The 12,695-nt window shown below is 27.9% G+C and overlaps 3 protein-coding genes across 5 annotated transcripts in view; 2 read left to right on the top strand and 1 right to left on the bottom strand.

Annotated features, from left to right (window-relative positions):
* Positions 1–4,597: 4,597 nt before the first annotated feature.
* LOC103573766 (uncharacterized) overlaps positions 4,598–12,695 on the top strand; it is a 170,848-nt gene continuing 162,750 nt past the window's right edge. For 2 of the 3 annotated variants that reach the window (XM_053736893.1, XM_053736892.1), the window contains exon 1: positions 4,600–4,897. The gene's annotated coding sequence lies outside the window, so the exon portion shown is untranslated. Of the gene's footprint in view, positions 4,898–12,695 lie in introns of all 3 variants that reach the window. The other variant, XM_053736891.1, reaches the window with a different exon arrangement.
* On the top strand, positions 6,738–8,291 carry LOC128667304 (uncharacterized). Its single transcript, XM_053736894.1, has one exon. The coding sequence runs from the start codon at positions 7,344–7,346 to the stop codon at positions 8,145–8,147; it is 804 nt and encodes a 267-aa protein (XP_053592869.1). The 5' UTR covers positions 6,738–7,343; the 3' UTR covers positions 8,148–8,291.
* LOC128667346 (uncharacterized) lies at positions 8,507–10,177 on the bottom strand. Its single transcript, XM_053737011.1, has 3 exons — positions 9,867–10,177; positions 9,591–9,760; positions 8,507–9,147 (listed from the first exon to the last, which is right to left on the bottom strand). Exons 1-3 carry the CDS (start codon positions 10,175–10,177, stop codon positions 8,507–8,509), a joined length of 1,122 nt encoding a protein of 373 aa, XP_053592986.1.

The following is a 12,695-nucleotide window of genomic DNA, read 5'->3' as shown; positions in this document are numbered from 1 at the left end:
TTCTCTTATTGGTTCACTTGAAGGTAATCTAGACTGTTGTCCAAAGACAATAGCATAAGGTGTATTTTTTATTGCTTCATGATAACTTGTATTATATGAAAATGTTGCTAACTCAATCCATTCGTCCCACTCTTCATCAATGGATGAGTAATGTTTAAGGTATTCGTTTAATGTGTGATGCGATCTTTCTAATGAACCGTTAGATTGAGGATGATAAGCTGTAGTTTTAAGTTTTTTAATACCGAATCGTTTTGCTACGCATTTTAAAATAGCACTTAAAAAATTACGACCTTGGTCTGTTAGAATAATTTTTGGCGGACCAAAATAACAAATAAATCTTTTAACAAAAGCAGTTGAAATTGTTGTAGCTAAAGTGTTAGGTAATGCCTCTGCAATACAAAATTTAGAAAATAAATCTTGAAAAGTTAGAATTTATTCATTTCCCCTTTTAGTTTTTTGTTTTGCCCCGACAATATCCATAGAAATTTTCCAGAAACACGTGGCTGGAGTATCGGTAATAATCATAGGTTCTCTATGTTTTACACGAACTAATTTTTTTAATTGACAATCTAAACATTAATGAATTCTACGTTGAATATGATTTTTCAAATTTTCCCAATAATAGTCTTTTTTAATTCTTTGATAAGTTTTAGTAACTCCTTTATGACCTCCAATTGGTGATTTATGCATTTCATAAAAAATTTCATCTCTTTTTTCATTAGGAACATAAATAATTGTACCCAAACAAATGATAATTTTAATATCAGTTCCGTCAAAAACATTTTTTTAATTCTGTTATGATATTATTCCACGGTAAATTTTCTATATTTTCACTTTTTGCGAAACTTACTGTTTTTAATTTAAATTTTTCTAAAGTTTCTTTTAAATTTTCAAAGATTACTTTTAAATTTTCAATTAATATTGCAATTGATTCTTTTTCTTTTTCACGAATAGGTAAGGCAAAATAATATTTATTTTTAATTTTCTTTTCAACTACTTTTCCTAGCTCTAAATTTTTAAATGTTGGTAATTTATTTAATTCTTTTAATTTAATTGCGCCATTATCGCATGGTTCACCATTGGTGCTGATAAAATATGCTAAATTATCTTTTCTGAAATGAAAATAATCTTTAATATCAACTATATTACGAATATTTCCCATTTCTAAATTTTCTTTTATGTCTGAATCGCTATGATCTGATGAATCTTTTTTATTGTTATTTTGTTCGTTTATTATATTTTCAATATTTTCGTCTGAACTTGAAGAACTACTCACATTTTTTTTAATTTAAATCTTGATTTTTTGTTACTTTTGTTTTTTGAATTTGTTTCACTTTTTTCCTGCGTTTAATAGCTTTTGGTTGATTTTCAATTTCTTCGTCGATTGAATCGTTGGTTTTATCACTTACTTTCTTTTGTATTTCTTGTTTGTTCTTTATTAAATTTTTATTTTTATCAATTTCGTCAGTTGTTTCGGTTGTTGATTGTGATCTTGTATTTAATTCTTGTTTCTTTGCTGCAGCTCTTGTTGTTACTTTGATTTGTTCAAATTCTTCTGTTTTGATTGGATTTCTTGATAAAGTATCCGCAACATAATTTGTTTTACCTGGTTTGTAAATAACTTTAAAATTGTATTCTCCTAATTTTAATCTCCATTTTAAAACTCTCATATTCACATCTTTTGCTCTTTAAAACCAAACTAATGGTTTATGATCTGTAACTAGAATAAATTCTTTACCATAAACATATGGTCTAAATGTTTTTACACCAAAAACAATAGCTAATGCTTCTTTTTCATATGTTTCATATCTTATTTCAACGTCCCTCAATACTCTTGAAGCGTATGCACATACAGTGTCTTCCCCGATTTGTCCTTGTGATAAAACTGCTCCAATTGCATAACCTGATGCATCAGTAGTAACAATAAATGGCATTGTAAAGTCAGGTGTATTTAATACAGGTGGTTCACATAATTCATTTCTTAATATTTCAAAAGCTTCTTGAGTTTCTTGATTCCATAAAAACTTGACATTTTTTTGAAGTAATTTTGTCAATGGCTTAGCTATTTTTGCAAAATCTTTAATAAATCTTCTATAATAATTAGTAAAACCCGAAAATTGACGAACTTTTTTCTGAGTAGTAGGAACTGGATATTTCTTTGCAGCTTTAATTTTACTTGGATCAGGTCTGATAGAATTTTTGCTAATTAAATGACCTAAATAACAAACTTCTCGTTTGAGAAACTTGCATTTATCTGGTTTTAATTTTAAATTTGCTTCTTTTAATCTCTGGAAAACAATTTTTAATCTTTCAATGTGTTCTTGTAAAGTTCTTGAAAATAAAATTATATCATCCATAAAAACATATAGTATAACACCGATTAATCCGGAAAAAATATCCTCCATTAATGCTTGAAATGTTGCTGGACCGTTTGCTAGACCGAAAACCAATCTTAAAAATTCAATATGACCTAAAATAGTCGAAAAAGCAGTTTTATGTCGATCTTTTTCTTTCATCTTAATTTGATGAAAACTCGATGATAAATCTAGTACAGAATAATATTCAACTCCACCCAAACTATCAATAATATCAGTTATATTTGGCAGTGGATATGCATTTTTAATCGTTTTCTCATTTAACGCTCGATAATCGATTACCATTCTCCATTGTTTCCTTCCTTCAGAGTCCGGTTTCTTAGAAACTATCCAGACTGGGCTGTTGTATGGTGACCTTGATTCCATAATAATATTATTTTCCAATAACTCTTTTATTTGACGATTGATTTCCTCTTTTAAAGCATAAGGAATTCTATAATTCTTAATATTAACAGGTCTTTCATCTGTAGTTAAAATTTTGTGTTCAACACTATCTATCTTTCAGTATTATCTTTTATTAAATCGTAAAGAGATTCTTTCTCAATTTTATTTAAATGTTTAATATTTAACACCTCTTCTATTTTTTCAAAACGTGATGTACTTTTATTTATTGCATCAATATCATGTGAAAAGTGTTTTGTGACATCCTCTTGATTCTTTTCTTCGTTCTCATGGGCATTGTTGATAACTAATACTCGCTGGGCATATATAATTTCTTTATTGGTTTTATTGATTGACTCATGTAAATTGTAATCTTTATTCTCAATATTGTAATTGGAATTTTCCTTTGAATTATTTTCTTGATTGTTTTTTTGTTTGATTGTGTTGATATTTTCAGATTTTTCTATTAAATTTTTCTTATTTTCAGGTTGATTATTATCTTTTTTATTTTTGTTAAAAATTTTAGTAGTTCCTCTATTTATTTTTATCTTTGTTTTATTATCTTCTCTGGTTTCGTCTTCCGCTTCATCGTCTGAATTGTAGTCGGTATCACTTCCATAAATATTAAAATTTTGAAATCCCATGGCCATTATTTGATGCATATCTTCATCAAAATCAGATTCGTCTTCTTTTTCGATTTTCATTATTATTTCTTTATCTGTTTCTTCATCAGTTTCTATCTTTCCTTTGTTCATTTCTTTTTCTTCTTTCTTTATTTCATTTCCTTCTTTTTTCATTTCTTCTTTCTTCATTTTATTTTCTTCTTTCTTCGTTTCATTTTTGTCTTCTTTTATTTCTTCCTTCTTTATTTCATTTTTTTCTTTTAGATTTTTTTCAGTAGTGACAGGATAAATTTTATCTTGAAAATTTATTTTATTATTTTGCACTAATTTTTCACAGTTGAATGATAGATTTATTGACTCATCAGTATCATAGAAAAAATATTGTTTATTATTTATTTTTATAACACGATCTTTATAGCAAATTTGTACTTTCGCTTCGTCAAAAAAATTCGAACCCAATATTCCCGATTGCTCGATTGGAAAATCGTCAGGAACTATTAAAAATTTAATTTCTAAATCAAGAAAATCTAATTCAACTTCTCCTAATGCTTCAACTGGAATTTCGTTAATTCCAAGTAATTTAATAGTTTTAGTTTTATCTAAAATTGCTTCTTTTGGATAAAAACTTTCTTTTAAAATATTAGGACCACTACCTGTGTCTAATATTACAGAAATTTGTCCAACATTAGGATTTACGCTATATCCTGTCACGATATTTAAATATCGTGGCAGTCTCACATCAGGTCGGTGGGCAACAGATGGCAGCACACGCTGCTCACACGTCTCTACACTCATTAATTTTATGATTATTTTGTTTATATATAAGATTTTCTTTTTATTATTGTATTGCTTGTACTTAATTAAATTTTTAGGTGAAAACTGCGCTGAAATCAGCAAAAATTACTGATTAGGTTTAGTTTATAAGTATAATTTATGACACTGGGAGGTAATTATTCATTTTATTTATATGCTTGTAATTATTGTGGTTGGTCGGCGCATGCGCGGCGACGCAACAGTTGTCAGCAACAAATTTATTATATTATAAACGAAATTTATAATTATTTTGCATCCACTATTAATTGGTTTAGCCATTTAAGTTACTGTTAATTAGTAATATACGAAGTAATTGGGCATTTGACGTCGGGAATTGGCAAGGTTACACGATTGACATCGGGTACGTCATCGTTGGTAGTATTTGAAAGTAACATGCGACAGAGATATTACTCCGATGGGTTAAACTGAGATGCATATATAAAAGATGGCCGGTCGAGGTGCCGGCATGAAAATCACGTGCTGCCATGGTCAGACGTGGATAATCTTTTGTACGAGCAAGGTGTGCTGCTGCGTTCTAAAATTTTGCTTAAGTGGTCTCGCTTTGATATATATATATACCCATTGTCAATTAAACTGAGTTTGAATTACGTTAATATCGAAGAGCGATATTTTAATATTGAAACTCATTGGATATTGAAAAACTGACGATGGAGCCTGTTCGCCGATTGTACTACAACGACGACTGTAAGTACCTTTGGTAAATTCATTGGCGTGTAACTTTGCATTCCCGCGTTGGTGGCCATTTGCAAGCGTGGGAATATCACGTAGTTGATAAAGTATTATTGTTGGTATTATGAGGTTGTGATTACAAGCATACGAATAAAATTAGTAATAATCGAGCCCAGGGGATGATAAAAATTTAATCACGATTAGTTATTATTATTTAAATAGCGAATATTTATTGTGAAGAAATATTTTTGTTATTATTATTATTTTATGCCACGTGATTACCATCACATGCAACTGGGCCTCGATAGTCTGATATATGTATATATGTATACATTTATCAGCGCTGAGTATTAATGTTTTAAGTTATAAATTTTTAATATTCTGATTATTATTTATGAATGATTATTGATAAAATTTATGAAATATTACTAATCTGAATTAAGAAATATTAGTAATTTGCGAACCGATTACTAATAATTTGAGTTAAAAATTATTAGTACATGAGTATTATTTTTTAAAATTATCATGGATTTGATTTGAATTATTAATTATTATTCAGCGGAATATTGCTTAAAGAATAATTATTATTTAGCGTATTGATTATTCCTACATTGAATTATTAATTATTATTTATTCGAATATTGGTTAAAAAGTATTATTAATTTGCGTATTAATTATTATTAATTTGAGGTATTACTTATTGTTAATTTGAATCATCATGGTCTTTATTTTTTTGAGTTGAATTATCAAATAATTATTTTATTATTTGCGTTAATAATTATTTTATTATTTTTGCTTATGTTCATGTGCGAGTGAATTATTAACTATTCACAGATATATATATATATATATTTGTTCAACACATTGATTGCTTCCGCAATATTATTATTATTTTAAGTATAATTTATATGCGCATACTAGTTCTATTATTTTCTTTTGTAAGTGAGTTATTAATATTTTTTTTGAACATTATTTATGTGAGTATGCGCTATACATTGACTGATTATTTTAATTAATTGATGGATAATTAAAGCAAATATATTTTAAAGCATAATTTAACCAAATTAGGTTGAGCATCTCTTGGTAAAGAACCAAAAGCTTCATTACAAACGCATATAAATTCTGTGTCATATTTTCACCGTCATATTCAGGTACAAATTTTAACGCGTCACGTAAAGAAATAAATTGATTTGCTGAAAGAGCCATCCTTACTGGTTGTTCGTTATTGATTTGATCATTATTATTATTATTGTTATTGTTATTATCATTGTTATTATTATTGTTGTTATTATCGTTATTATTATCGTTATTTAAAACTTGTTCATTATTTAACGGTGCATTGTGTCGATTATTATTTGTGGAATCAGATGTAGAATGTTGTGCAGAATTATTTGTTGTGTTATTATGTATATTTACTTCGTCATTTTCCATTGGATTTAAGGTTAATTTTTCAAGTGGTTCAGTAACATTTCCATTATTAGAATAATGATTAGATTCAGAATTATTTTGATTAGGATTTTCTTCAATACTTTCATGAGTTAGTTGGTTAGTACTATGTAAATAATTATTTTGAACAAAATTTGAATAACTAAGTGAAATCGAGGTATCTTTAAGAGAACGTCTTCCACTAGGTCGATAAGGATTTCTTTGCTTTTCAGTGGATGAACCTGGATTTTCTTCCGGAGGATCCAGATTGATATCTATATTATTTTCTTTTGCAAATTTCCGAGTAACTATTCTATCGGACATAGAGAATCATTTTTCTTTGAATGAAGTTATTTCAATTATTAATTTAATTCATATAGATTTTAAATTAAATTTATTATTTTTTTTTTATATATTTTCTTTTCTTTTTATAAATTAATGACTTTTATCATTATTGATATTGAATTTATTATTTTAATTAAAAATGAACAGCATCCTTATGTATCCCGGACGAGCCCCCAAAAAATTTTAATATATATTACGTCAAAATAACACATATTAATGGTGCGTTCGGAATTGTAATCGGAGTGGCTAGTTCAGATAGTTCCGCTCGAAGCCGTTCGGTGAATAGAGCGCAGTGCGAGCAAAATTTGAATAAAAAAAAAAATTTAAGCAGCTCATCCTTATTCTGCATTTCCGTATTTTAAAGCGAAAATAATTTTATTAAAATAGTTATTAACTAATATATTTTTAATTAATAATTTCTTGATTAATAATTTTAATAATGAAAAACGGAGATGAATTTTTCGTCTGCAATACTTGCCAAAAAAGTGATGTGTCGTTAGATTCATTAATAAACCATTGCAAAGAAGATCATTGTGAAGAAAGTAAGTGAACATAACCTATATTATCATTAAAAAATTTTCTATGACTAATATAAATTGTTTTAAAATTAATAATAATTTATTTAAAAACTTTCACTTTTATAGATGCATCTTGTGCTTTAAAAAACATAACAACTTACGTTATTGATGATATGATTGAACCTATTAATGACAGTTTAAATAGTCAAGACTCCATGGTTTTTGAATGTAACGACGACGATATAGATACAGAGGTGGCTATTGAAGAGGTTTCACAAGATTTAGTTGATAGTAGTAGCGATTCAAATGCTGATAAAATTACACATGTAGAAAAAAAAATGAAACATAGTGATGAACCAAAGCTTGAACGTAAGCTTTGGCCACCAAATATCACAGAAACTTTTGTTGAACTTGTTGAGAAATACCAAAAAGATTTAGAGTCTTATAAAAAGAAACATGTTTGGGAAAAAATTTCTGAGAAGATTAATAATCAATATCAGAGTAAAATAACTGCACAGCAATGTGAAACTAAATGGAAAAGTGTTGTAAGAAAATACAAAGAGATTAAACGGATCAATTCTACATCTGGGCAAAGTCGAAAAAAATGGGATTTATATGACAAAGTTGATGCAATTATGTTTATGAAACCTGAAATTGAACCAGTTGCAATATGTAGCAATAAACAAGGCCTAGTTATCAATAAGAATACTAATTCAACTTCAGACGATGGAGCTAGTTGTTCTTATAAGACAGACCATGAATCTTTTGATGATAGCAATGATAAGGAATATGAATCTTCATTCTCGAAGAAAAGAAGAAAAAGCATAACCCCTACCGAACGGCGTCATAAAGAAAAACTGGAACGTATGGACAAGTACAATGATCTCTTTGCTGGACTTATTCGTGCTATTGGGAAAACATCTAATAATAAAAGAAGAAGACGTACAAGTAGCTCATCTTCATCAAGTTCTGATTGATGTTTTATATTTTATCGTTTATTCTTTTATAAAAATTACATGGCTTAACTTTAATTACAACTATTCTTAAGTATAATACTTTGTACTTATTTAACTTTAATCACATCTGTTTTTCAATTTTCATACTTAGTTAAACAAGGTAGGAATAAGATATTCAATGTATCATTATATTACTTAAAGTATATTCATATTTTGTAGTTAATAAAAATAAACATATGATTTCAATAAATTTTAATTTTTTTCAACATTTTCTTTTTTACGTCAGACATTTTTGTCCTATTATCAATTAAGTGTACTGACAAAAATTGAAAAACAATATTATTATAGAAAAATTCTCATAATTATGAATAAATAATCATTTATAATATCTCAACGATGGCATTCCGTTTACGGATTCCCCTGAGAGTTACTTCATTTTCAGTAACAAAATCATCATCTCCATTATTCAATTGTAATCCTTCTTCTTCTTCTAATTCTGAATTTACATCAATATCAAGTATATCAGTTGATAGTATACAAATATTATGTAAAATACACGCCGTTACTATTAGTAATGCTATTAAATCTAGCCGAACTGTCTCCACTATTAATAACCGACGAAATCTTCCCTTTAGCAATGCAAAAGCGTTTTCAATTACTACCCTTTGCTTAGATAATTTATAATTATAGTTTATCTCTTGCTGAGTTAAAATACGAGTATTTTTGAATCCCACCAAAAGATAAGAGCATAAAGGATAAGCTAAATCACCAATCATGTGACTGTTATCAGGAAAATTCACTTCATTACGCTGAATCCTTTCATATAAATCAGATTTTTTAAATAATGTAGCATCGTGAATAGAACCCGGCTGTCCAGCATACACATCAATGAATAATTTGTTGTGGTCACATACACCTTGTAGAAGAACTGAAGCAAAACTTTTACGATTAATATACGAGTTACCATATTCGCTTGGTTTTTTAATAGGAATATGAGAACCGTCGATAGCTCCAATGATTCCTGGAATAAAATTAACGTATTTTTTTTAATGATTACTCTAATATTTATTCGAAAATATAGTAATTATACATAAGTAGGTCTCGATATTTTTTGCATGCATAAAATGTTGCAAATAAAATATGAATTGTTTTTTTTCTTCATTATGAAAGATTAATAATGTAAAAAAAATAGACCACTTATGAAAAGTGAATATTTTAGTGATTTTTTCGAGTTTACGAGTCATAAAAATCATTATTTATTTAAATTTAAGCAATCGAGTTTTTTGATGAAAATATTTGTTTCGAATAATTGATCTATTTTAATTCATCAATCCACTGCCAAGAAAAATAATTTTCAAATGAAAAGTTACAAATGATGAATTTTTTTATTTCTTATGTAAAAATACGTGGAACATCACTTGATAATTCCCTAAAAGTATTAGAACAGATTAATTTTTATAATACCTGGAAAATTATTAATACGTCTAAATCCATCTATTATTTCTCGTGCACGTGTTTGAGATGGCCAACATAGAATATTGTGATACTGATTCATTTGAAGAACTCTGTTACAAGTTCGATACAAAACTTCCCAGCAGGTTGACTTACTAATATCGAATCTGTTCGCGACTGATCTATAATTGAACAAAAAAATAACCAAAAAAATGTATTTCAACGAAAATCGATAAAATTAAGCAAAAATAAATAAACATAAACATAGTATTTTATAAAAAAAATTACCGAAAAGATTCACAATTTCCGAGATACCAGATCAAAATCATAGCTTGTTCTTCCAATGGCAGTTCTGTGTGACCACTCCGAAAATCGTGAGGAATTATTGAATGTAACTTTTGAAGAAAACTTTCGAATGTCTCAGGTGTCATACGAAAATGATGCTGAAACTGTTTATCTGAATATCTAGGCACAATATTTTTAGCATATCCAACGACTTTTATTAATTTCTCATTTTTTTCATCAGCATCATCGTCATCGAAAATAATAAATTCCGCACCACCAACGACACTAGCTATCATCGATGCGAGAAATGCCATAACTAATCACTTTCTTACTTAGCATTAAAAAGTGTACACGTTAAACTTTCAAGTTTTAACCAAAAAAGAAAATTGATTAAATTTCACTCCCGTCATCACTGTTCACAAATATTTAACACAAAGAACGCATTTATTTCTTAGGTTACGATGTTTATTTTGTTTTTCCCGGTCAAAAAAAAAATTCACCCTACTCTCAATCGTTCGGTTGGTAGAGCAGATCGAGCACTTTGTTAGCTCTGCTCGTGCTCCAAATTACCATTCCGAACGCACCATAAGAGTAGCGCTCCTGTTTAGCCTTCGCCTAGCGAAATAACTGGGACGAAGCTATAAGGATGACTGTTTTAAAATTAAAAGAAAATAAAAATAAAAATATTTTGTTGTCTAAGAGATAAATTAAAATAATAAAAATTAAGTAAAATAAAATTTAATTAATTAAGTAAAATAATAAAAGCAAAATTAAAACAACTTCCAAATTTATTTAAATCAAAATAATTATTTAAAAATTATTACAAACAAAATTTAGTTTCAATTAGACAATTAAATGCAATTTACAATTTTACATTTTTATAAAATGGTTTAACTCTCGATTTCATTTGTTATTTAATTTATTTAAAATCAATCAATTATTATTTAAATATTTATTCAATTAAATTGTTACCTTGATTTATTTGATGATTATTATTGTTATCAATAATTATTTATTTGATTTTTTTTTTTTATTTGTTATTCTTCTTTCTTAACTCTTAATAATTGATGAAATATTATCAATATCAAATTTTATTTATTGAATGAATTATATTTAAATAATTCAACATGAACTTGATAATTGATGGAATATTTATCGAATTATTTTTTTTTATTTTAAAAAGAATTATTACTTTTAATAATTCAATAATTATTTAAAAATATTCTGAATTATATTTTTATAATTCAGTCTATAAACATTTAAATCATATTACAATGACTTAATAAAATTAAGGACCTTGCCTTTAAATAATTAAAATTTCGTCAATGACGAATGAGCTCACTTAGGAAACTGAAAACTTTTTCGATTTCCAGAAGAGCTGTTACCAGGTAGTAACATCCTTACCAATAATTATTTAATTATACCAATTATTTTATTGTCTATAATTAAATCAATATTTTTTATAATAATTATTTATGTATATATATTTTTTTCATGACTTCCAATGCAGTTAGCAACATACGCATAAAGCATTGGAGTCGAATTCAAAAATTAATATTTATTGATTCTTATTTTTTTTTTTTTATTGTAATAAATTCATTTTATTATTTAAACATTTTATATTTTATTATGTTTTAATTATTAATACCGTTGTTTATTTATAATTTTTCTATCAATATTTTATCATTTTTGAATTTTATTTCATACTTTACAATAATATTCTTTTCATATTTCATAACTCATTTCATTTTTAATTATTTATTATCATTATTTATTCATTCATGTAATTTCATTAATTCATTTCATTATTTCTTTTATCATTTATTTCATATTTCATATTGTAAAATGAGCGAATAAACTAATGGATCTGGTTTAGGCGAGGTTACTCAAACAATTAAAAATTACACAGATTTTATTACCAAATAAATTATAGATTTATTTACACTGATTTACACCTTAAAATTATGAGAATTATATACAAGAGCGAATGCGACTAGATAATTTATACGCGATAGCGAATGCAACTCAATGATTTTAGTCACGTATAAAATTGACACGCGGTCAGTAGCGGTTAATTCAACGATAATTAATTAACAATTAATTATTGTCACAAGAACAATTTATTTATTCTCAATAAATAGCAGCCTTGATGTACTGTCTAAATATTGAGGATAATTTAGCGTAGCGATTTGATTTAATATTACACAAGAATAATAAGCGAAGTGGTTCAAGCACGAGGTTGCACTTAGCAAAAGACACGTTGTAGAAACTCTGAGTGAAGCGGTTAGACAGATAGTTGTAGAATCTCTGAGCGAAGCGGTTAGACAGATAGATAGTTGTAGAATGAAAAAATGGAAGCGTCGTTGAATCGTCGAGAAGCTTGGTGTCGACGTGGCAGCTTTGCTGCATATAACGAATTTTCCTATTGGCTTAAAAGCGCGCCAACAGGTATCAGTTAATAGCGAGCTCTCTGATAGGCTGACCAATATAAAACGAATTTTGTGATTGGTCAGCTTGTAGCGGGTTCTCAGGACGTCTTGACACGATCCTGAGTTAGAACTTGTATGTGCCGGGCCCAAATAGCGAGTGACCCGGCACTATTCTGACCTTCAGTCAGTAGCGAGCTCGGCTTCTTCCGAACCGAGCGGAAATGCACGAAGCTTGATTTAAATTAGTCAAGCTCGTGACTGAACATTCTCCCCAGCGCTGGCGACTGTGTCGACTGGATTGTCTTCTGGAGAGTGCACTGGTAGTACACACAGCTTAGCGATTGGTCGTACAAGTTCCGTGGTAGCGGTCTTCAGCGTGACTACTCGAGTCAGGCCATTTCTG

This window comes from Microplitis demolitor, chromosome 2, assembly GCF_026212275.2.
Source record: "Microplitis demolitor isolate Queensland-Clemson2020A chromosome 2, iyMicDemo2.1a, whole genome shotgun sequence".
In the NCBI taxonomy this organism is placed as follows: domain Eukaryota; kingdom Metazoa; phylum Arthropoda; class Insecta; order Hymenoptera; family Braconidae; genus Microplitis; species Microplitis demolitor.
Note: the sequence above shows the minus strand (reverse complement) of the source record. Positions and strands in the feature narration are given on the sequence as shown.

Bases quoted from the DNA above. Each gene is read 5' to 3' on its own strand.
- LOC128667346 (XM_053737011.1), bottom strand. From the start codon at position 10,177: ATGGCATTTCTCGCATCGATGATAGCTAGTGTCGTTGGTGGTGCGGAA. The intron at 9,761-9,866 runs GTAATTTTTTTT...GTTCAATTATAG, and splicing joins GGAAATTGTGAATCTTTTCG to ATCAGTCGCGAACAGATTCG. The intron at 9,148-9,590 runs GTATTATAAAAA...ATTTTATTCCAG, and splicing joins ACGTATTAATAATTTTCCAG to GAATCATTGGAGCTATCGAC.
- LOC128667304 (XM_053736894.1), top strand. From the start codon at position 7,344: ATGATTGAACCTATTAATGACAGTTTAAATAGTCAAGACTCCATGGTT.